The sequence below is a fragment of the Anolis carolinensis genome, unplaced genomic scaffold (genome assembly GCF_035594765.1).
Source record: "Anolis carolinensis isolate JA03-04 unplaced genomic scaffold, rAnoCar3.1.pri scaffold_13, whole genome shotgun sequence".
Lineage (NCBI taxonomy): Eukaryota > Metazoa > Chordata > Lepidosauria > Squamata > Dactyloidae > Anolis > Anolis carolinensis.
This window is the reverse complement of record NW_026943824.1, coordinates 11,680,029-11,703,499: the sequence shown is the minus strand read 5'-3', so window position 1 is coordinate 11,703,499 and position 23,471 is coordinate 11,680,029. Positions and strand designations below refer to the sequence as shown.

The following is a 23,471-nucleotide window of genomic DNA, read 5'->3' as shown; positions in this document are numbered from 1 at the left end:
CGTCATCCTCCATTTCCGGCTTTGTTTCCTTCTCTCCCCCTCCCACCGACAACAACAACTTCCGGGGTGAGGATGGCGAGGGATTGGATCCGGGGCAACCACAACAGACAGGGAGGATGGTTGAGGAGCCGGAGACAAGGCCGGTAAGGCTCCACGGGGACAGACGGGGCGCAGGGAGGGACAAACCTCCTCTCAGGCGCCGGGAGAGGGACCTTCTCCTCCTCGGGCTCCCGAGGCCTCGCTTGGGTGAGGAAGGGAAGGGACTATGGAGGGCTTGGCGGAGGTGAGGCCTGCCTGGGCGTTGTAGTTCTATGTGTTGTCGAAGGCTTTCATGGCCGGGATCACAGGGTTGTTGTATGTCTTTCGGGCTGTGTGGCCATGTTCCAGAAGTATTCTCTCCTGAAGTTTCGCCCACATCTATGGCAGGCATCCTCAGCCACACAGCCCGAAAGACATACAACAACCCGTTGTAGTTCTCTTTGGCAGAGGAATGCAAAGGCCTTCGCCCTGAATGGAATTGTGACAGCTTCCTCGTTAGTAAAGCAAAGCAAAACCCGAGTGTCTTTAAAACAGAATAGGCGCGGGCCAACTTCGGCCAGTGGTTCTCAACCTGGGGTCCCCAGATGTTTTTGGCCCACAACTCCCAGAAATCCCAGCCAGTTTTCCAGCTGTTAGGATTTCTGGGAGTTAATAATAATAATAAACGTTATTTTTATATCCCGCCCCATCTCCCCGAAGGGACTTGGGGCGGCTCACAACAGGGACAAGCCCGAAACAACGACACAACATATTTGACGAAAACTTAAAACATTTCAACAATACACAAAATAAAATAATGGACAATACGTTAAAATCCAAGCAGATAAAATCAGAGTAATTAAAAGCAAACCAGCGGGGACAGGTTTCATAAAGTGCGGTATTATGGAAATATTTAACAGTGATAAAGTGCCATACGGTTTTAAAACATAAAGAAGTATTCTGATGACAGCTCTATTGGGCCTGTTCATTCAAACGCGCTCTGGAACAACCATGTTTTCAATTCCCGGTGGAAAATGGGCAGGGAAGGAGCTAACCTGATCTCCTTAGGGAGAGAGTTCCAGAGCCGGGGGGCCACTGCCGAGAAGGCCCTCTCCCTCGTCCCCACCAGCCGCATTTGAGACAAAGGCGGAAGCGAGAGGAGTGCCTCCCCGGATGATCTTAGGGTTCGCGTTGGTTCGTAGGAGAGGAGGCGATCACAGAGATAGGCAGGTCCTGAACCGTTAAGGCTTTCTAGGTAATAACCTGCACCTTGAATTGGGCCCGGAAACTTATCCGTAGCCAGTGAAGGCCAAAATCATCTGGGGACCCAAGGTTGAGAATCACTGCTCCAGGGTGTATTTGGACTTCAACTCCCACAATTCTTAACAGGCAAACGTCATCCCTCCCTCCCGGTGTTTTATTATTTATTTATTTATTTCTATCCCACTTTTCTCCCAGATCGGGACTCAAAGTGGCAAACATGTAAACAAAATATTATTATTATTATTAAAACTTTATTATACTCCGCCACCATCTCCCCGCAGGGACTCGGGGCAGCTTACAATGTTACAAAAGAACAACACACATACATTAACACAATATGCACAGGTTAAAACACAATATGGTAATGAAAACAAAAATTAAAACAAAAGTTAATACAACAGTAATAGTATCAAACAACCACCAATACAATTCAGTCAAATTCATAGGTGGGGGGACTGTAGCAGCAATATAAATATAAAAGTAGAATCATTAGATTAAAATACCCAAATAAGAGGGACCTAGTAGAATTCAGAATAGAGTTATATTGAGGCTGGTCATCCAATGGCTGTCTCTCCAAAAGCCAACCTAAACAACCAAGTTTTCAGTTGTTTCTTAAAGGATGGTAGGGCAAAGATAAAGGTTTCCCCGGACGTTAAGTCCAGTCGTGACCAACTCTGGGGGTTGGTGGTCATCTCCATTTCTAAGCCGAAGAGCCGGCGTTGTCCATAGACACCTCCAAGGTCATGTCGCCACTGGCATGACTGCATGGAGCGCCGTTACCTTCCTGCCTGAGCAGTACCTATTGACCCACTCACATTTGTATGTTTTCGAACTGCTAGGTTGGCAGAAGCTGGGGCTAACAGCGGGCACTCATTCCGCTCCCGGGATTTGAACCTGGGGCCTTTTGGTCCACAAGTTCAGCAACTCAGTGCTTTAACACAGTGCCACCAGGGGCCCCAAACAAAATATTACATACCATAAAAATAAATATAATTACCAAACCAAAACATATCTGATAAAAAATTATAAACCCCACAACATGTATAGTACAAAATTAGGAATTGTGGGAGTTGGAGTCCAAAACACCTGGAGGGAGGGCTGAAGTTGGCCCTGCCTGCTGTAGAATGAATGCAGTTCGACCCTTGGTTTTAACTGCCACACCTCGCTGCTATGAAACAATGTGAGTTGTAGTTTTACATAGTCTTAGCTTTCTCTGCCAAAAGCGAGCTGGTGCCTGGCCAAACTACAACTCCTAGAATTCCATAAAAGCCAGGGCAGTGAAAATAAAGTCAAATGGCATTCATGTCGCAGTCTAGATCAGGTATGGGCAAACTTTGGCCCTCCAGGTGTTTTGGACTTGAACTCCCACGATTCCAAACAGCGGGTAGGAATTGTGAGAGTTGAAGTCCAAAATACTTGGAGGGCCAACGTTTGCCCATGCCTGGTCTAGATACTTTAAGAAAAAGGGGAATTTATAAAAAAGGGGAATTTATAAAAATCTTAGTGAACGACAACCTTGGGGTAGTAGCCGCAGGGTTTGGTGAGGCAATTTAGCCAAATAAAGGTGATTTTATGACTCCCAAGATGCCAAGCTCAGGCACTGAGAGGCAGATATAGTAGGACTCAAGAAATAGGATCCTTTACTCTTGCTCTCTTCATGGCTTTTAGAAGTCTTTTTCCTCAGAGAGATATTGTTTTGAAGCAGCTATCCCTAAGGAAATGACTTCTGCCAAGGTGATCTCCCAAGCTTGTTGTTTGTATGCATTTCAGATTGTGTGCCCTGGGAAAACAGAATGCCACACTGCTGTCATAAGCCCAGTTGTTCAGAGACAGTCTTTATTAGTAAATACTTTATACTGTCACAGATTCTCATCTGAGCCATTGCCCTGAATCCTTTTTGTCACCTACTTTTGAAGAATCTTCAGTTTGTCGTTGTACTTTTAAGAGAATGGAATATCTGGGTGTTTTTATGCTTTGTTCGTCAAGTGCTAGAATTTAGATATATTTTTAAGAAGCATCTGTCAAGAGTTCAGCTTAAAATGCACTCTGCAAAACGTCTGGTCAGACTACTGTTCAATATATCATGTACTGTTTGTCTGTCAGTCATCGTTAAAAGATAGAAATTGTCTTGGTGGATCATAGATAAAGTTCACCAGTCATGTTTTTAACTGTTCTATTGGCTGGTGCTCAAGAAGGGCATGAAAGTGGCAGTAACCCATTGCTGCTGGACCCCAGAATTAAAATTAATGTACGCTTGTCTAACAATAGGATTTCCAGTCCTATCCTATGTATGTATTTACTCCACAAACTAGTCAACTAGGGCTGCATTCCCTGGCAGTTTTGTTGACTCAGGGAAGGACCCTTGAAGGACTCAGCCAAGATAAGGGGCTGAGGACCACAAGTGACCCATGGGCTGCACTTCAGACCTGAGTTAGTAACAAATTCTATGGCGGTTGAGTCAAGTGTGAGGTTCCTTTTAGACCCATCCTTGCAATTACAGTGTTCAGCAAAAAACAACAAAATCTATGCATGGTACCTGTGTTGATTTTTGTGGCTGGCATGTTTTTGTGTTCTTAGGTTAAAATATGAAGAAATGTCTTTGGAATAAAGCTGCACAAGCATGGCCTGCAGGCCAGAAATCTGGATTAATTTGGACCTGAGTGTTAATAGACTTTTGCTTGGCAGAAATACAGAGGAAATAAAGGAGCAAATGTATCCAGTTTTCTGCACATCATGCCAGCCATCTGCATGGGGAAAGGCCAAATGCAAGAGGCGATAACCCCGACTAACCTTAGTCTTGAAGATTACACTGAAACTGACTCCCTTCAGAACATTTCCTCTCCTTCCTTGTTTTCTACTTGGTGTCAAATTGGATTGCATCAAGGCTATAACTTTTTCCCCAAATTGGGTCTGTAAATACACTGCTATGGGCTGATTCTTTGCCTCTTTGAAACAAGAAATTGTTGTTTTTTTGTCTATGTACTTTAAAGTGCAATCCAGCATCCTTACCAGTATTCTGCATTTGATATCTATTTTTCTGCGTGTTTCTTACTGGTGATGCTTCTGCCTCCATACTGGTGCAGTTTTTGGCTGACCAAAATTATGCCTTGAGAGCGGCTGCAGTGTAAGAATAGCCATGACGGAACCTCACAGGGTCCAGCTCACTCCTCTCTCAGGACCTCTGAGCACCACTTTACTGAAAAAAGCACGTCGGGAAGATGCTGCAGGAACGGAGCACATGCAGGAAGCGGAACCTACGGCTGCAGCCGTTCGCATTGCCCTAGCCCTCTTTGAACCGGATCACAAGCGCTGTCCGGAGTTCTTTTATCCTGAACTATTGAAGAATTCACGTGGAAAAGGGAAGAGCAGTTCTGCTGGAGAAAAGGTATATATATATATTTGTTCTCTGATGTGCGTATTTCAGAACAATGATTGGGCAAGTAGGAGTCCCCTACATTTTGACAAACTAGTATTTCACCCATTTTGTAATTAATGGAAATAACTGCACCCAGTCTCTGGGCACATACCCTTTTGGAAATAAATGCCAATCATAACCTTATTGAAAAGGAAAAATGATGTCATATCTGTTTGGCAAATGTGAATTTCCATGAACATATGAGACCATCTTTTGAAAATCACTAGTCAAGAAAAGCATGACCTTGTTAGAAATCAACCTTCTGAACAAGTGATATTCATTTTGCACCATTTTCTTTCTCTGCAGAAGAGAGACCTTGCTGATCCCTTCAATGATGATGAAAAAGAGAAGCACAAAGTGGAAGCACTTGCCAGGAAGTTTGAAGAGAAATACGTAAGCTTCTACATCACACCTGTGTGACAGATACAGTATATTTTTGTTATAAAAATGCAGCTGCATTCAAACCCAGGATTGTCCTCATGTTTGGAGTGTATATGATACCAAGCACTACTGAAGTAATTCATAGTGGTGATTTCAGGACAAGTGATAATCAAGTGCAGGACACTTTGGTTTGCACTCTGTTACCTTTCTATCCTAGTTTATATTTTTATCCTTGTCTCTTGTCTGTTTTCCCATGTGAACTGCCTTTATCCTACTGTTTTACTAATGATTTACGTGGCAGGTTAGTGAGAGCAAGACTGCCTTATCTAAGAACATGCATTGAACTTCATAACTCAGTGGAGCATTGAACCCCAGGCATCTGGAGTTAGACTTCTGGGCACATTATGCTATATTATCATTGCCTTGCTATGGATTTTATAGTGGCTTGGCCTAGATTTTATGAGAAGTTTAGCTATAAATAGCCTCATGATGATTGCCTAGGTTTCAGTGTGGTCCACCTTGGATTGTACTCAGACTGTTTTCCTTTTCTGTTTTAAAATATACGAGATACAATGTCAGTTTTAGGCATGTCTATCAGTCCTTGGTGCCAGCAGATGGGTTTTTGCTGGATTTAACAGTGGAACATATTCTGTTCAGTTGTGGATAAACATGATCTTTCTGATTTCAGGGTGGAAAGAAGCGCCGGAAAGACCGTGTTCAGGATTTGATTGATATGGGCTATGGATATGATGAATCTGATTCCTTCATTGATAATTCTGAAGCAGTAAGTAATGAAAGGGGGGCGAGCACGGTGTTGTCTGTATGCAGCCCAAGTTGTTAATGTCAAGGAGAAATACAATATAGCTAAGGAAGGGAAAGTACAGCTGTTTGTTTACTGTATTACTGATTGGAGAATAACATCCAATAATAATAATAATAATAATAATAATATAATTTAATACCCACCTCTCCTGCAGTTATCCCAGTTTTGCGCTAAACAAAGCACACCTCAGGTTGATCGATCTCTCTGCTTTTTTCCCAGTATGATGAGCTTGTTCCGGCATCATTAACAACCAAGTATGGAGGCTTTTACATCAACTCTGGAACCCTTCAGTTCCGACAGGCTTCAGAATCGGAAGATGACTATATCAAAGAGAAAAAGAAGAAATCTCCTAAGGTCTGGAATTGTGATGTTCTGAGTTTATTTCTGCGTTTGTGTTTAAACATAGCCTTCCGTAAAGTGTACTCGTGTTTCTGACTGATAAGAGAAAACAGTGAGTACCTCACTTTTTTTTCTAATCTCACCTCAAGTTAGCTAGTAAATGATATTTCTGGGTTGTTGTTTTTTTCAAACTATGAGCTTGTATCCAAGACCTTTTTTCTCTTGGAAGTATTTAAAGGGCTCTTGATGCTGTATAATAACACATTTTTTTTCATATTTAGAAGCGGAAATTGAAAGAAGGAGGTGAGAAGATGAAGAAGAAGAAAAAGGATGATTCTTATGACAAGGAAAAGAAATCTAAAAAATCTAAATTTCCTAAAACTGGGTAAGAGTCTACCATTGTTCTAATGTGATTGTTGGAATGATGGATGCCTATTCTTTGATCAACGTCTGCAACTGTTAGATTTCAGTGAAATAACTGGGATAATCCAGTTCAGATCCGTGTTCTAGCTGTTAGTTTCTTGCTGTGGAGTGAATTAAACCTGGTCTTCATTAATAATCTGCATCCCAGATTATGAGAAAAGTAGACAAGATATTTTGACAGTGAGAAATATACAGATTTTTTTTTTCTGATTCTAGGAGCATACATTCATAGGTTGAAAGTTATGACTTTAAATTAGTGAAGTTACCTAATTTTGAGGGGGGGGGGAAATGTTACAGACCCACATTTCTGAAGAAATGTGAGGAGTAGGAAAATATTTAATACTTTTGGGTAACAAAGTGCAATAATACAAAGTACAATAATAATCATAATAATAATAATAATCATAATAAATCTTTATTTGTACTCCACCACCATCTTCCCTAAGGGACTCAGAGCGGCTCACAGGAGCACTCCAAATGCCGCATATAAACAACAATATACAAGTATAAATACAAAAATATAAGTAAAACCAACAATGCATATAAAATCCCACTAATAAAATTGTAAGAGTGTAAAATTATAAAAATTTTAAAAATGCAGTAGAACCTGAGGAAGGTTGGCTATCTGCCGTAACAATCCAAGTGTAAAATAATAAACATTTCTTGTGATTTTCAGACATTCCATACACAGCACAGTTTTCAAGCATTGTGCTTTTCAATTACCCAAACCAGTAATACTCTGGGCGGTAACATGATTGGGTATGCCATCTATAAGATCCCATATTACACGATTCTCAAACAACTGCATTGGCTACCAATAGAACATTGGATCTCTTACAAGATACTGATCCTGACATTTAGAGCTCGAAATGGCCAAGGACCATTATATCTTAGAGACCGCCTCATTCCTTTTTTCCATCAGTGGTCACCTCGATCCTCCCAGGAAAATCTATACGTACCTGGCCCTAGGGAGATACACCTGGAAGCTACAAGGCGTAGAGCCTTTTTGACCTATGCTCCAATTCTGTGGAACTCATTGCCTCCATATGTTAGAGCAATGTCGGAGTTGCAACCTTTTATAAAAACGCTCAAGACTTGGCTGTTTGGTTGTGCATTTAAGTAAATCAGATCTAATTTGCCAAATAGTCACTGTTGAATGTTTTTATGTTGAATGTTTTTATATTGTGGAATGATATTTTAAATTTTAAGTCGCTCGGAGCACTCTGGTGAAGAGAGACTAAGAAATAAAGTGAAGTGAAGTCTGTGTTCTTCTGTGGTGAGTATAATACTGGGCCTCTCTCACAGGTTCACAGCTCTAAATGCAAGCAAAGAGAAGAAGAAGAAGAAATACTCGGGCTCCCTGAGTGTCAAAGAAATGTTGAAGAAATTTCAAAAGGAAAAGGATGCTCAAAAAACACGGGATCATGAGCCGAAGCTCGCTGTCCCTTCTCTGCCAGAGACTCCAACCTCACGGGAAGTGGAGAGCATGCCGGACCCTCTCCTCTCCCTCTTTGGCCCCACCAGCGACAACGAGCTGCTTCAGGCAGCCACGGCCATGGACTCCCTATCGGACCTCGACCTCGAAAAGATACTGTTTGAATGTCCAGAAGAGAGCCGCTTTCACGACATGGAGGATGGGAGCGACTCCCTCGGAGTGAGCCTGGAGCAGGAGGTCAAGCAACCCCTGGCCCTTCCAGACGGACTCCCGGCGTCCCTAGAGAAGCGCATCGAGGAGCTGACTCAGGTAACGCCACTCCAACAACGTGGCAAGAAGTGTAAGAGTTAGCCTAGCCATGAGCAAGCCTGTACAAGTCATTGGCCCATCTAGCTTGGTGTTATCTGCATTGATAACTGGTAGCATTTCTGGGGTTCACACAAGTTTTTGTCAGCCTGCCTTGGGGCCTTTTGCACTTGCAGCATGTAGTTGACCACTAAGCTACAAATGTCCCTCAGGCACTGGCAGTTGTCCTTGCCTTCATGTTTTGAAGAGGCTGTTTTCTGGAAACTCAGTCTGTAATGGCATTTAGCACAAGGAGGCCATGTGGTCACCTGATATGACTTTATTTCAGATGACACAGGGAGCACCAGGAGCAATTTGCCTGGATCTCTTTGAGATGCCTAGTTTGTCGAAAGGAAGCACTTAATTGGATAGGAATACTAAATACACTTTGTGATGGTGGGGTGGGAGATGTGCCATTGTTTGGTTCCAAAATTTGACAAATATCAGAAAAATTCTGTTGTTTTGGCATTGCATGACTAGTAACCATTGCATGACTGGCTTGGCAAGACTAGTGAAGGAACAGCTCCACAGAGCTCAGTTCAGTTTCTTCCTAGCTTCTCATACTCAATGAGCAAGGCAGAGGTTATTCACAGCTCATACTTACAACTGGAAATTCATTGCGACTGCTAATAGATTCCTCTTCGCAAAGCTGGCCAACTAGAGAGGGTCCATCTGCCCTCTCTGCCCTATTTTGATTACAACTAAGACTAAGAGAAGTTAAAGCAAATTTTTATTATTGCAGTGGGTTCTACTTTTATATCACCAAGCTTTATTTGGAGCAGTGGTTCCCAACCATTGGGCCTCCAGGTGTTATGGACTTCAGCTCCCACAGTTCCTAGTAGTTGGCTGGGATTTCTGGGATTTGAAGTCCAAAACACCTGGAGGCCAAAGGTTGGGAAACACTGATTTAGAGAATCAGAGGCCCTTTAGGAAGGTGATAAAATGTGATTATTCAAAGGTAATTCAGAATTTCCTCCTTTGGTTGGGTGTGGCCTGGCATTATTCAGGAAAGCCGTAACTCCTCCACACATCCTTCCTTCTCTTCTGTTTTTTTTTTCCTTTTTATTCGTTATCTATGGCTCTGTTGGGCAGTAATTTGTTTTTCTTTACAAATTAGGCTGCAAAAGCTGCAGAAGGAGAAGGCAGGCACAAATTCTTCAACCAGGACATGAATAGCATTTTACTGGAGTAAGTCCTGAACGTACCATTTGAACCATATATGCTCTAGGAGTGGGGGGGAAACTAATGGAATAATATTCTGCATCATAAGTGAGTCATCATAGTTGGCAATCTCCAGTTTTAAGAAGTCTCCTTTAATTGTCTTGCATATACATTTTTGTACTATGCAGTTCCTGTCATTCAGAGTTGAGTAAAACTCTTTAAAAAAACATTTCATTCATTCTTTAAAAGAGAAAATAATTAATTATAATAATACGACTCACTGATTGCCCCACTTGGACTTGAAACACACCTGAATGTATATTTATATGTATAACTATGTAGGTTTTTTAATGTAAGCTCTCAATTTTAATGTAAGTTTTTTAATTTAAATGGATTTTTAAACATGATATAAATTGTTTTGATATATATGTTCATGTTGTAAGCCGCCCTGAGTCCCCTGAGGGGTGAGAAGGGCAGGGTAGAAATGATGTAATAAATAAATAAATAAATAAAATATGGCCAGTCTTAGAAGTGTATTACTTCTGTTAATGTTAAAAATGTTAAAAATGACAAGGAGTCTTCTGGCTAAGAAATCTGGTGTAGCTGCTACTATTTAAAAATAGCCCACGAGCTAAAGGACTTCATAATTGTGCAACTGCATGTCTTCAGGACATCTCCTGTCAGATTGGCCTGTTTTCCTGAGCTTCTATTCAGACTAGCTCCAGTTGCCAGTAGAGCTTTGGTCATACTATTTTTTAAACTTGTGTTGCCTTTTCTAAGTTATTTCCCAGTTGAACTTCTTAATTTCCAAAGGGCTTTTAAGTATGATCCTTCTCATTCTGATAATAGAGAGAATGGCTTTTCGAGAAATAGAGGACTAAATCCGTTCTGTCTTTTTTGCTGCCTGTAGTATAGAACTACAAACGCGGGAGCTGAACAGCCAGGTCCGATCCGGGGTTTATGCTCACCTGGCCTCCTTCCTGCCTTGCAACAAGGACACCTTGCTCAAACGGGCCCGCAGGCTTTACCTTTGTGACCAGGTGCGTCCTCACAGCACCACTTCAAGAGACAAGTCATTTTAGATTCTGAAACATCTGTGAGTTTGTTTAGTGCACCAGTATCCCAAACCACAATGTAGATGGAAATCAGGAACAACTCTTTCTTGATTAAATGATTAATTAAGGACACGGAAATGTGTGTTTCTGAATCGCAGTGCCTTTGGCATCCTTCAGACAAAGGGAGATGGTTATGGAAAGATGCTCCCACAATAGATGTTTATGTCTGTCACCCTTTCCCTTGGAAAATACATTCCTGTTAGAAAAAATACGCTTCGATCATTCAGAGTTTCTTCCACACGGATGAAAGTTAATAACACTGGCCAACACACATTTTGGTGCCTCCAATTGTAGCCTTGTTTGTTGGGTATATTTGACCAACTGATTCCAAAAACGTCACTAGTTGTAGCCCATCTGCTCTAGTTTTTGCCATTTGTTTGCCCATAGAAAATCATGATAATCCTATCTAAGGAACTGTATCTGATACGGTCTAACCAGTGCAACTTTCTGAATCAGTGTCCCAAAAAACCCCAGGAAGAGGCCTTAAATACCAAGACACCAAGATTTTTTTGTTGGCCTATGTAATTATTATTATTTTATTATGACACAGCAAGCAAGATAGATATGCTGGATTTTGTATCACAAAATCACAAGTCGAACACTTCCCAAGTGTCTAGGACTGTGTGATGTGTTTTCAGATGATGCACGCAGATCCCAGCAGGGTGGCCTTTTGCAGTTGGCAGATCGTAATTTTGTCAATGTCTATTGTTTCCAAATGCCGGCTGAGATCTTTTGGCACGGCACCACCGGGACCACCTGCACTGCAACTCTGCCTCAAGTTCAATCTTGAGGTCCTGATAGCGGCTGAGTTTTTCCTGTTGTTTTTCGTCAATGCGACTGTCACCTGGGATGGCGACATCAATGATCCAAACCTTTTTCTTTTCCACAACTGTGATGTCTGGTGTGTTGTGTTCCAGAACTTTGTCAGTCTGGATTCGGAAATCCCACAGTATCTTTGCGTGCTCATTTTCCAATACTTTTGCAGGTTTGTGATCTCACCAGTTCTTTACTGCTGGGAGGTGGTACTTGAGGCATAAGTTCCAATGAATCATTTGGGCCACAGAGTGTGCCTCTGTTTGTATTATTATTATTACTTTAACACTTACCTCTCCTTGTGGTTCGAGGCAGGGCACAATGGGATTGAAACAGAGAAATAAAGCACAACCTGTGTTAAAATGCATGCAAGAACACACAAGACCACACCAGTAAAATGCAGGTTAAATTTCACAAGTTAAAATTTGACTGGGTAGGCCTGCCCTTGCCAGAACAGAATATTTTCCTATTGTCTACTGCTGCTCTAACCCACTGAAACTATTGGTAGCCCACTCACTTAGTTTAGTGAGTGGGCTTGTTGGGAAAGTGTGGGCCTTCAGTGTTGCCAAAAAGATGCTCTCCTCCATCTCTGTCCCTGAAACTGACTGAGTAGGTGCTGTTAGACGTACCAAATGTAAAGTAAATCCTTTCTTCTTCCCTTAGGGTGGTCGACTGAAGGAGCCCCTTCAAAAATTAAAAGAAGCCATTGGCAGGGCAATGCCAGAACAGATGACCAAATTCCAGGAAGAATGCCAGGCACACACTCAAGCCAGGTTTGCCAAGTACGTATGGTATCTGTGTAATTCTCCCTACATAGTCCTCCCTTACCCACAGATGTATAACTGTTGATGTGTTACCAGAGCCTCTCTGCTCCCTCTTGTTATTGCGGTTGAAACATTTCCAGGAGGAAATGCTTTAGTGGGTACTTTTGTTTTGTTTTCAGATTTTATTTATTTTGTGGAGACTTCTCTTAATTTTCTCACTGGCTCATGTTTATCAGTGATGACAGCTTAACAAAATATATTATTTAATTGATGAACCTCCACAATAATTGTAATTGGGTTTAAATGTTTTAATGTTTAATATTTATTTATATCTTATTTCTGGACGTTATTATGCTTTGTGTCATTTTTGTCTTGTATTTTATGTTAAACGTGCTTTGATTTGTATTGCATTATATTTCTACACTGTGTATTTGCAATGGGGCACTGAAGTGGCCAAACTGTAAGCTGCTCTGAGTCCCCTTCAGGGTGAGAAGAGCAGGGTAGAAATATAGTAAATAAATAAAATAAATAACATTTCAAGGCAAGAGTGTATTTAGGAAGCAGAGCCTTATGCCTGAGTGTTGCTTTTTCTCTCTAAGGATGCTGGAAGAGGAGAAGGACAAGGAGCAGAGAGACCGGATTTGTTCTGATGACGAAGATGACGATGACAAAGGAGGGAAGCGGGTCATGGGACCCCGGAAGAAGTTCCAGTGGAATGATGAAATCAGGTTTGTAGAGCAGAGAGTAAAAGGGCTGGTTAAAGAGTTTTCTTGTTATATTTCAAGGTAGCACAAGACGTCTAGATGGATCTATCCATCCCTAGCTTGGGTTCACTTTTCCTGGTCCGTCTATTTCCTGGTTTGAAGCTGGTGCTGAAGGCCGAATGTGTGGGAAATATTTCTTTTAGTGTTGCTAATAGGTTTTTAACCCAATTTAAAAAGAAACTATGAAGCAGTTGGTTTTAATTTTTAAAAATCCACGGTTTTCACTAACTGCTTCCTTCAGGGATTTGCTCTCCCAAGTGGTGAAGATGAAACTGGAGGCCTATGACCATGAAAAGAACAAAGCTCAGCCAATGGAGGATTATGTAAAGAACTTCCTAGATGCGGAAGTCAAATCTCTTTGGCCGAAGGGCTGGATGCAGTCCAGGTGAGAAGAAACGAAGAAGGAAATGAACAGTGTACTTCTTAGAAAAGTTAAATTGCCATAAATTTTGAAGCAATTTTTTTTTGGGGTGGTGGACCTGGTTTTCCAGATTTTTCTAGCCTAGATGTTACTAGCTTCTTTGTGAGAATCGCAGATCCGGTTCGGCTTCTCACTTCTTGCTTTCTTTCCTAGAACATTGGCCAAGGAGAGCCGGCGAGGGCACAGTTACCTGACGTCACTCCCGTAAGTATCTGTCCTGTGTCCGTACAACAAATCTGCTTGCAAACAGCAAAACAATTCTGTTCTTGTCCTTTTCAGTCCTTCAATCAGGCTTAGCTGTCAGGTGTCCAGATTGTCACTCAAACACATCCTTTGGCAGAGGGATGCCTAACCTTGACCTTCCTGACATCCTGTAAAAGAGGACCTCAACCCTTGTAATGAATGCCTCAAGCAAAGTCCTCAAGCAAGCGATTGCGCGGGCATTTGGGAATCTGCTGGAAGTAAATTGAGCCCCTCTCTTTTTTGTGTTTTCCTGCAGAACCAAGAAGAAAGTTGTGGCACCTCCAAAGGTGAAGGGGAAGGTGAGTAAATGGGTCTGGAGTCTTCAGTGAGCTCTCACTTCTGATGTCATCTTGGCAGAGGAAGAGAAGATATGTGGAAAAGCTCTGTAGTTTTTTGTTTGCCCATACTTGCACTAAATGATTCTTTTAAATCAGCAGACAAACTCATTTGCCCTTCTGTCTGTTTTTTCCAGGAGTCTCCTGGCAAGCCGGATAAGAAGGTGGCGCTTCCTGTCTCGATTCACGCAAGTGGCATGGTTCCTCCAGAGTCGCAAGGAATGATGGTTGGCCTCAGCACTCAGACCAGGGAGCTCCTGGCGATGAGTTCGGCCCCAGCTTCCAGCAGCTCAGTCACGCCAGCCGCCTTCAGTATGGATGACTCTTTGGACGAGGACATAATCCATAATGCTGCCTCCTCCCTGGAAGCCGTCTCTAAGGAACTGGCTGTCCTGAACAGCCAGACAGGTGGAAGTCCTGACTTCACCCTTCCCGTGATCCCAAAGACTCCCTCGGAGAAGCCCCCAATCCAAGTCCCCGTGGAAGAGAAGAGGTCCTTTTCCAAACCCAACCCCTCGCCCGTCCCTCCGACTTGTGGCAGCTCCCTGCAGTCCCCCCTCAACTTCCTGGCGGAGCAGGCCTTGGCCTTGGGCCAGGCCCCTCCAGAGAAGAAGGCCGAGAACTCCAGTTACAAAGACCCGTCCTGCCAGGCTCCCTCCGCCAAGGCCCCAGAGGCCCACCAGGCAAAGCTGAAGCATCACAGCCTTCCGCGGACTGTTCACGGCCCCCAGACATCCACCTCTGTGCAGATGCCCCAGGTGAAAGTGTTTTCCATAGGGGCTCAGCCGCCAAAGGCTTTCCCCACATCACCCCCCTTTGTGAAGCTGCAGGGATCTAAGGCTGTCTCACTGGTCCCCCAGCGCCCCCTCCTCCAGCCATCGCAGGCGAAGACACCCCTCAAAACAACAAGCTTTCACTCTTCCGCCTCTTCGACCATCTCCCTAGGATCTTCCGGCTCCCATAAGACCCCTGGCCCTGCCGCCATGTCCCTGACCTACGCAGGAAAGCACCTGAGCAACTCTGGCGCCTCAGGACAATCGTTCAAATCGCCCTTTGTGGCCCTTTCCAGGCACATGGCTTCTCCCAGTGGCTCGCCATTGACCATTTCTGCAAACCAGAGCTCAAGCAGTTTGCTGACAGGTGCCTGTCTTCCCTCCTCCGGGCAGGCCCCCAGTCGCTCCTCGCCCAGCCCCATGGTGAAGAAGACTCTCGTCTCCCAAAAGCTGACGTTGGTTGCTCCGCCGGGGGGGCCGAATGTCAGTTCGAGCGGAGGGACCCAAGGGGTGGCCAAGCTGCTGACCTCCTCCCTGAAGCCTGCTGTGATCAGCAGCACTGCCTCCTCTACCTCTGTGCCAGTAAGTGGCCCCTTGGAAAAGCAAATGGGAATAACCGTGATCTCGTGCCTTTCTTGCACCCTTTGGCTAACAGTGGTTGAGTATCCCTTATCCAAAATGCTTGGAGATAAGCACCAACCCCAGAGTCGGTCACGACTGGACTTAACGTCAGGGGAAACCTTTACCTTTACCTATTTGTATGATAAACTTCCCGTACTAGTCTCAGGGTTCACCCCCTTTTTAAGGTTCTCCCCCATGATCTTATAGCACTTTAACTTCCACCATGTTTACAAGTCTTACTTAGTGCACTTTTGCCCAGTTCATTTGTATGGTTCTATTCCTGTATTTTAACTTGTGTTTTATTAATGGTTGTCATTTTATTTATGTCTTTTTAAAATGTTCATTTGCATGTTGTTTGGTACCTGATGTTATTGTACTTTTGTTTTGTATTTGTAAGCTGCCCCGAGTCCCCACGGGGAGATGGAGGCGGGGTATAAAAATAAAATAATAATAATAATAATATAATAATAATTGCCAACTGCAAAAGGCCACCCTACTGGGATCTGCACGTATCATCCGAAAATACATCACACAGTCCTAGACACTTGGGAAGTGTTTGACTTGTGATTTTGTGATATGAAATCCAGCATATCTATCTTGTTTGCTGTGTCATAATAAAATAATAATAATAATAATAATAATAATAATAATAATAATAATTATTATTATTATTATATTAATTGTCAGTAATGCCCTGGTGACCAAGGAATGTCAGCATTCCTGCTGGGGAAAGCCAGAGCTCATTGATATATTTCTCAAGACCATTGCCGTTCTCATGGTGTGCTTTCTCTCTCTCAACCCCCCCCCCCCTTCCTTGCCAGAAGGGAGCTAGCGGAGCAGTGCTGCTCACCAGTTCGCCCTCCTTGAACGTCCTCTCGACCTCCTACAAGCCCAGCAACCCCAAGCTACCTGCGGCCCTCAGCTCTACCCCACTGGGAATCATCTCGCCCATCCATTCCTTCCCTCTTCATGTCATTTCCTTCAGCTCCGAGTCGCCGCCCAAAGCGGGGGTGTCGAAGGATGCTATCGTGACCGGACCAGCTCCAGGGACTTTTCACCATGGTCTGGCCCACAGTAAGTGATGCCGGTGGGAGGGAGTCAGCCCCTTGGCCCTAGTGTGGTGTTTGAAAGTGGTCATTCTATCTGTGCAAGAAGTAATTTCGATTGGGATATGTTTGAGGAGGGCTCGGATGGTCCTTCTCTCTCTCTCTCTCTCTCTCTCTCTCTCTCTCTCTCTCTCTCTCTCTCTCTGTCTCCTCCCCCCCCCCCCCCCATTTTTCTTTGCCTCCAGAAGCATAGAAGCTGCTCTCTGGGCATACTGAACACCCTTCTTTTTGCATCTCTTCCAGATCCATCTCAGCTCCATGCAAAAGGGTCCAATGTACAGCCCCGGAAGTTGTGACAGCTCTGAAGGGGGCCCACCATGTGAGACTGTGTGATGGGCACACGGCTCTTTGTCTTGCTATTCTGACTCAAAACAGAGCCCAGCTGGAGGCTCCTTGTAACTTTGTGGACCAGGAGTTTTCCTATGAGGCTGTGTGCCTAACCTATGGAAAGGAAGCGCTTACAGGGCCCAGTTGTGGCCGCTGCTCTTGCTTCGCCTCCTCCTTTTTGCCCAGGCAGAGGAGGGAGTGATCCAGGCAAGTTTGTACAAGCCAAGCACTAGCAGAGTCTCTCTGGATCCAATTACCTCCTCCTTGATATTACAAACGGATTGCAGGAAGATGTTTGTTCCTTCCTTGGGCTGACTGAAGCCCAGCAAAGAAATTGACTGACTCATATGCCATATCCCTCCCTCCCCCCCTTTCCAACACACACTTTTTGTGACAGTACTGTGCTCATGGTGACTGGAAGGTGGTTTCCTCTGTGGCCACTTTGCCAAGCCCATCAGGTCCTCTCCGAAGGAAGTCTGGACAGGCCTCAGGATGCACTCATGAACACTGAGCTGGATTCGTGACTTTCTTTTTCCTTTCTTTTTTGCTTCTCTGCCTGGTCTAGGCTCCATTCTCTGTTCCTTAGGCCCACCCTGTCATTACCCCTGAATATCTTGGATCAGACAAAAAACCCTTCTCCACCCGCATGTCATTGTGTTTAACGGAGCTGTAATTTCAGTGCCTTTTTATGGTGGAGCAAGAGTGCAAAACGTCTCAAGCTTTTGTGGTGGGTGAGCTCCCTAAAGCTTTTTCTTTTTGTCTCCTTTGGCATTGTTTTTCTTTTTTGGAGATGCATTGGGCATTATTAGATAGATGAGTGTTTCTGAGGTGGCAAGGCAGACTCAGACAGGTCAGATAACCAATGCTAAGTGATGTGACTCGAGTTTCCCTTCTAAAATCACTGCCCTGGAACCAGAGTTTAGCTCAGGATCAAAATGACTTGCCAGAACAAGCTGTTTTCTGACTAATAATGTAAATGGGAAGTCAGGGGCTGCAGGAGGGAAATTCCAGCAATTGCCAGCTTTGCATCGGGGATTAGGACAGAGCTGCCCCTTGAACACCATGCCAGTCCAGTGACTGCAAAATGGGCTAGGGCTTATTTTGCTCCCTGTATCTGAAATTGCCTTGCAGCCCAGCTCTTTGGGGTGCATTACAATGGTGGGGGTTCAGTGTGAATCTTGGCATGCAAAGTTTGTCTTGGAAGTCTTCAATAGGCCCTACCTCTCCTATCAAGGCTCCAAGGCTGGTACCTAGATAGGTTTTATAGGTTCCTTGGTTCCAAGGACCATATCCCTCACAGACATGTTCCCTTGGCATGTTCTGGCGAGGAAAGATGCAAGGAATCGCTGGGGGAATGTAGGTAACATACATGATACACAACCCTCCATACGGAAGCCTTCTGCAAAAGCCTACTTGCAGTAAATATATCTTAATAGAATGAAAATCATGCTCAGCCGTCTGGTTGCCAGTTGGCTAACTCTTTTTTGAAACTGGTATGACCCAGTAACACCCTGTCTTCAAAACATTATCAGCTTAAATTGGGAGTTGTTTCTGATCATGATCCGTACCATTTGTTCTTAAACCCCAGGTTGCTTATTGTCTCTCTGAAAGTACATGATCTTCAACTCTTATTTGGATTGTGTCTTCTAAACAAAGCTTGGAGAGCCGTTCTTTCTATGGACCTACCAGTTTTGGATGCCGGGTAAACATAAGCAAAAAACACTCATCTCTTATGCATTTCTTTCAGACAAAATGGAATTGGAGGCTTATTTATCTCCATGGGATTTATGTTTTAAGCCGATAAATGTAAAAACAATTTAAGTTACAGAAGAGCCAAAGACCAAGTCTGAAGGTTACCAGTTTTGAATCATGGAGGTGTTAGCAGAGAAGGGTGCTTTGGGGGTTCGCTTTGTTTAGTTTTGGTCAAAGCTCAATCCTGCTGTGTCTTGGTTATGTTTAAAGAGCTGCTTCACCTTCATAGGACCAGGGGCTCCGGGCCAGGAAGGATTTGCTCCGAGCTTGAACTGTTTTCTGTAAGGCCTATTCACATGCTTCTGTTTGCCACATGTCTATCCTTATCAAAGCCGGAGCGGAAGCTCCTTGTTATAGGAAGAAACTTCTCAAAGCCTCTTGCCTCAGGGAAATGTTATATGGTGGAAATCCTGTGCGTTTTGGTTTTCCCCACCTGCTTTTTTCAGCCCCACTATTTTTTTTTCCTTTTGTGTTTTAACAAGAAAGAGAAACACAGCCATGGCAAGGCCAAGATCTACCAGCTGGGTGTCTCCCTGCCTTGGCTGGCGATCATTTTTGCTAGGTTTTCTTTTGCGGTGGGCATGCGGACCACCGGTTGGCACTTAAAACTTAGAAGAGCAGCAGTTTCTTTATGTGCAGGAAGCGCTGCCATTTATTTTTGTGTGTGTCGTAGGGAAGGGAAGGGAGGGGGGAGGGAGGGGGCCTTTCTAGGTAACAAGGTGAGCGGAGGGGACATTTAAAAATGATTAATCTTGTATACAGAAACAAAATAAAATTGTTTTTTCAGTTTCCAAAAAACACCCAATGCAGCTTTTATCTCCCTCTCTGTTTTGAAAGAAGGTGGTCAAGAGCCTGTTCTGCAAGTGGAGCTTGTTCCTGCAAAAACAGATCAGGCGCCTGGCGATGGGGTAAGGCCTCTGAGAGATCTGCTGACAATTGCAAAAGACAGGGCTAGATTTGATAATTTAATTATCTAAAAGGAAACAAGGCGGCTTCCCAAGCAGTGTCAGGAAAGCTTTGGAAACTTCCAGAAGGCTGGAAAGCTGGCAGACGCACCCTTTCCAGAAACATGTCTGCAGAGTTGGATCCAAGCTGGATACATTCAATTTCTGGTGGGACAAACTAAACACACCCCGGAAAGGTGACATTCACAAGATGCTGAAGTCTTGCCATTTTTCTTCTGCTTAGAACAGCCTGTTATGTGTCCTTTTGCAGAAAAAATGTAGAATACACAAACCACCAATGCTTACAGTAATGCCGTCTTAGGACCATATACATGACTTAAAACGGACGTGAATAAAAGGGAGCATCATTTCCTCAAGTATATCGTCATTTTATTTGGGGGTATAAATAAAGTTTCCCATTCCCTTCTACAATAAGTATTTGAATACATACCATCAAATATAACTAAGCACAACACCAGCACATGTATTTTTATAATTGCAACATGGGAAATAAGGCACTCTTTGGCATTGGGAAGGGAACGTTATCACTGCCCTTTTAAAGCCCAGAGGCAAAACTGTGGAGTTATGACCTGAAAGCATAAACTCTACTTGCTAACATCTTTTGAGCCATATCGCATACTAATTTTTAGATAAAGGCTTTACGAGTTTTGATGCCAAACGAGTCCATTACAGACATCACATCAAGGGACCAGCTTTTTGTTTTGTTTCTCCCATGAATGCACAGGGTATCCATTGCTAGTGGGAACTAACTTGTAATCTTGGCAAAATGCAGCATTGGCCATATGTTTGGCAGGATTCCCTGGATTTTAAGGGAAATCAATTGAGTGCAGGTTGATTGCACTCTAATGTTGAAACCAAGTGCTAGGTTTCTGGCATGCAGATCACTTTGGGAAGCAATAAGTAAAAGTCTTGCATTTGTAACAAATGTTGATCTCTAAACCAGCTTCTTAAGAATAGTGCTCTCTCACATCATCCCTCTGCGGATGGTGCTATTTATTTTTGTCCAGACACCAAGACTGCCAGCTCCTGGATAGACATTTCCTTGTTGAGATAGCTGTCATATTGAGTTTCTGTTAGTCTTCCACTCTTCAAAGCATCTTCGATGGAGAACTTCCTCCCCGACTTTCTGTCATGGATGACGGAAGATTCCCCGGTGGGCCCTTTCATGGTTATCTCTTCCCAGTCGCATTCTTGGTTCTTCAACTTCACGTACAAGCCCCATTCAATAAGGCCAAACCGGTGGGCTTCCTCAGGAGACATCTCTCTCCCGGTGTCGGGATCAATGACCACGATGGAACGCCTCAAGTGATTCTCCCTCTGCTCCCTCTTGATGGCCACTGTCTGGAGACGGTTTTGAAGCTGCTCAATCTCATTATCTTTTTCTCGAGACAGCCTCTTCAGGTCTTCCAACTCTTTCTCCAAGGTCTGGAAGCGAGAGTCAAGGCTTCCGCTGCTTTCTACCTGTGACATGTTCTTCAAGTCCCGGGCTTCTGCCATGGTGAGCTCGATCTCGGACTGCAGCCGCCTCATCTCCAACAGCAGGTTTTGCTTCTCTAGATGAAGCTTGTGGTTCTCCTCCCTCAAGAAGTCCAGCTCCTTGGAAGACTTGGAGTTGTTGAACTCCACTTCAGATAACTTGGCCTCCAGCCGACTGATATCTGCATCCAGTTCCATCTTCCTCCGGCTTTCCTCCTCCAGGTTGTTCTTCAGTTTCTGAATCTCGTATTCAGTGTCACCTTTGTCCACTTGGACGCTCTCTGAGAAGACCACTTTCTCCTTGACTTCCATGTTCTCCAGCGCATGCAGCTTCTTCCTCAGGGCTTCTAACTCGGTTTGCAGAACTTGCCTCTTATGCTTTTCCTCCTCCAGTTCCAACTTGAGCATAGCATGCTCTTTCTCCTGCTGCGGGTCTTGCTGGAGGATTACCTTCTGCTTCACGGTCACTCTTTCCGTCGTCTCTTTCTCCTGCTCCTCCAGTTCACTCAGCCTGATCTTCAGCCTCTGCACCTCCAGCTCTGCTTCACGGCGGGCCTGCCTCTCTTTCTCCAGCTCATCCAGCTGACGCTCCAGCTCCGACCTCCTCCGCTGCAGTTTCCGCATCTCGTTCCGAAGCGAGTCAATCTGGTGCAGCTCGCTCTCTATGTTCTGCGAGAAGCAGCTGATCTCAGCTTTCAAGGCCGGATCTTGCTCTAATTTCACCACCTCCTGCTGTACCACTTTCTCCTTGACCTGCGAGAGTTCTTCTTCTTTCTCCCGGATCCTCTCCTCCTGGATCTGCCTCTCCCTCTCCAGGTCCATGTGCTTCTTCTGTTCTTCAGCCAGCTGAGCCCTCAGCGATTCCACCTCTTCTCTTGTCTGGGGGTCCTCCCGGTACTGCAACACCTCCTGAACCACTTCCTTCATCTGGACCTGAGGTTTGGCCTCCTTCAGCATCTGGATTTCTTGCTTCAGCTGATAGATCTCCAGATCTGCTCTCTCAATGGCTCTGGTCCTATCCACAATCTCATCTCTGAGATTCTGCAGCTCCTGCTCCGTCTCTGGGTCAGTTTTGTACTTAATGACTTCTTTAATGACCTCCTGCACTTCCACTTGAGGTCCTCTGTTCCTCAAAGCAGCCAGCTCATTCTGACAACTCTTCAGCTGCTCTTCTCCGCCCCGGTATCTTCTCTCCTGTTCTACAAGCTCAAGGCGAAGGTTAGCCACTTCGTTTTCAGTCTGGGGGTCTGGTCGAACAATTTCCCGGACCTTCTCCTGGACAAGCACTTTGGCATTTTCTTGCTCCAGCACCTGGATCTTTCTGAGCAGCTCGGCTTTCTCTCTCTCATGAGAGCGGCCTTTGGCTTTCTCTTCTTCATACAGACGCCGCAGCTCGCTCACCTCCCTTTCCGTCGCTAGGTCCTTCTCCACCTTCAGCACCTCCTTCACCGTGATTTTGCCCTCAGCCATCACCCGTTCCTTCTCCAGCTGCTTCAGTTTGGCCTGCAAGAAACGGAGCTCTTCTTCCTGCTGCTGCCTTAGGCTGCTCTCCCGCTGCTTGCTCTCCTGCAACTGCTGATATTCGCTCTCCAGTTGAGGGTCATTCTGCAGTTTCAGCACTTCCTTTTCAGTCACCTTCTCCTGCTCCTTATTCTTCTCGTCGGAGAGAGTAGCAATTTGGCGACGCAAGAGGAGCATGTCATTCTGGCGGGATCCTTCCTGCCTCCTGAGGTCCTCCAATTCTTCTTTCAGCTTCAGGATTTCCTCGGCTTGGGCTTTATCCGGCTCAATCCGCAGGACCTCCTTGACCACGTACTCCTGCGCGCCTTCTCTCTTTTCATGCTCCAGGGTCCGCAGCTTGAGCTTCAGGGCTTCGAGTTCGTTCTGCAGCTCCTGGTTCTTGCGCTGCTCTTCCGCAAAGTTTTGCTGCATCTTGTAGAAGCTGTCTTCCAGCTGTGGGTCGGGCACTTTCTTCACCACCTCCTTGGTGACCAGGCTTTCCTGCGGCTTCTGGTTCTGGAGGAGGAGGATGTTTTCCTGAATGACCTTGATTTCCTCCTCCAGCTGCTGTCTCCGCTGACTTTCATCCTCCAGCTCCTTCCTTAACTTCCAGATTTCTTCTAGCGGCCTTTCAGACCTGCTGCTCTGAACAGACTCCTGCATCAACTGAACGTCAGGTTGCTGTCAATAAGAAGGAAGCAGAAAGTCAATGGGAGAACTGACCTGCATAGGTGTCAGTTTAAAGCAAAAGTGAGCAAATGTTAGAGTCAGTGGGCTGCATTTGTCACTTGAGGGAACCTTAGAGGGTCACAACCCCTGCACAAAGACAGCATGCGTTACACAGTGTGCATTGACACACTACTATAGGCGCCTTACTGCGCATCTGAAATGGT

The 23,471-nt window shown here is 44.6% G+C and overlaps 2 protein-coding genes across 4 annotated transcripts in view; one reads left to right on the top strand and one right to left on the bottom strand.

Moving 5' to 3' along the window:
- Window positions 1–26: 26 nt before the first annotated feature.
- On the top strand, window positions 27–19,958 carry ubn1 (ubinuclein 1). 3 transcript variants are annotated; one of them, XM_008116798.3, is made up of 17 exons: window positions 27–143; window positions 3,859–4,666; window positions 5,003–5,089; window positions 5,766–5,861; window positions 6,120–6,254; window positions 6,521–6,624; window positions 7,968–8,406; window positions 9,560–9,630; window positions 10,514–10,643; window positions 12,195–12,313; window positions 12,895–13,023; window positions 13,301–13,444; window positions 13,634–13,684; window positions 13,980–14,022; window positions 14,196–15,413; window positions 16,274–16,526; window positions 16,802–19,958. In XM_008116798.3, exons 2-17 carry the CDS (start codon window positions 4,418–4,420, stop codon window positions 16,852–16,854), a joined length of 3,321 nt encoding a protein of 1,106 aa, XP_008115005.2. In that variant the 5' UTR covers window positions 27–143; window positions 3,859–4,417; the 3' UTR covers window positions 16,855–19,958. The 3 variants fall into 3 exon arrangements, with proteins under 3 accessions (XP_008115005.2, XP_008115007.2, XP_062820304.1); XM_062964234.1 differs by having other exon boundaries at window positions 64–246; XM_008116800.3 differs by lacking the exon at window positions 13,301–13,444.
- ppl (periplakin) overlaps window positions 19,950–23,471 on the bottom strand; it is a 69,642-nt gene continuing 66,120 nt past the window's right edge. Inside the window, exon 22 of the mRNA XM_008116801.3 lies at window positions 19,950–23,259. Coding sequence (XP_008115008.1) covers window positions 20,596–23,259 — 2,664 coding nt within the window. The 3' untranslated portion in view covers window positions 19,950–20,595. The remainder of the gene's footprint in view (window positions 23,260–23,471) is intronic.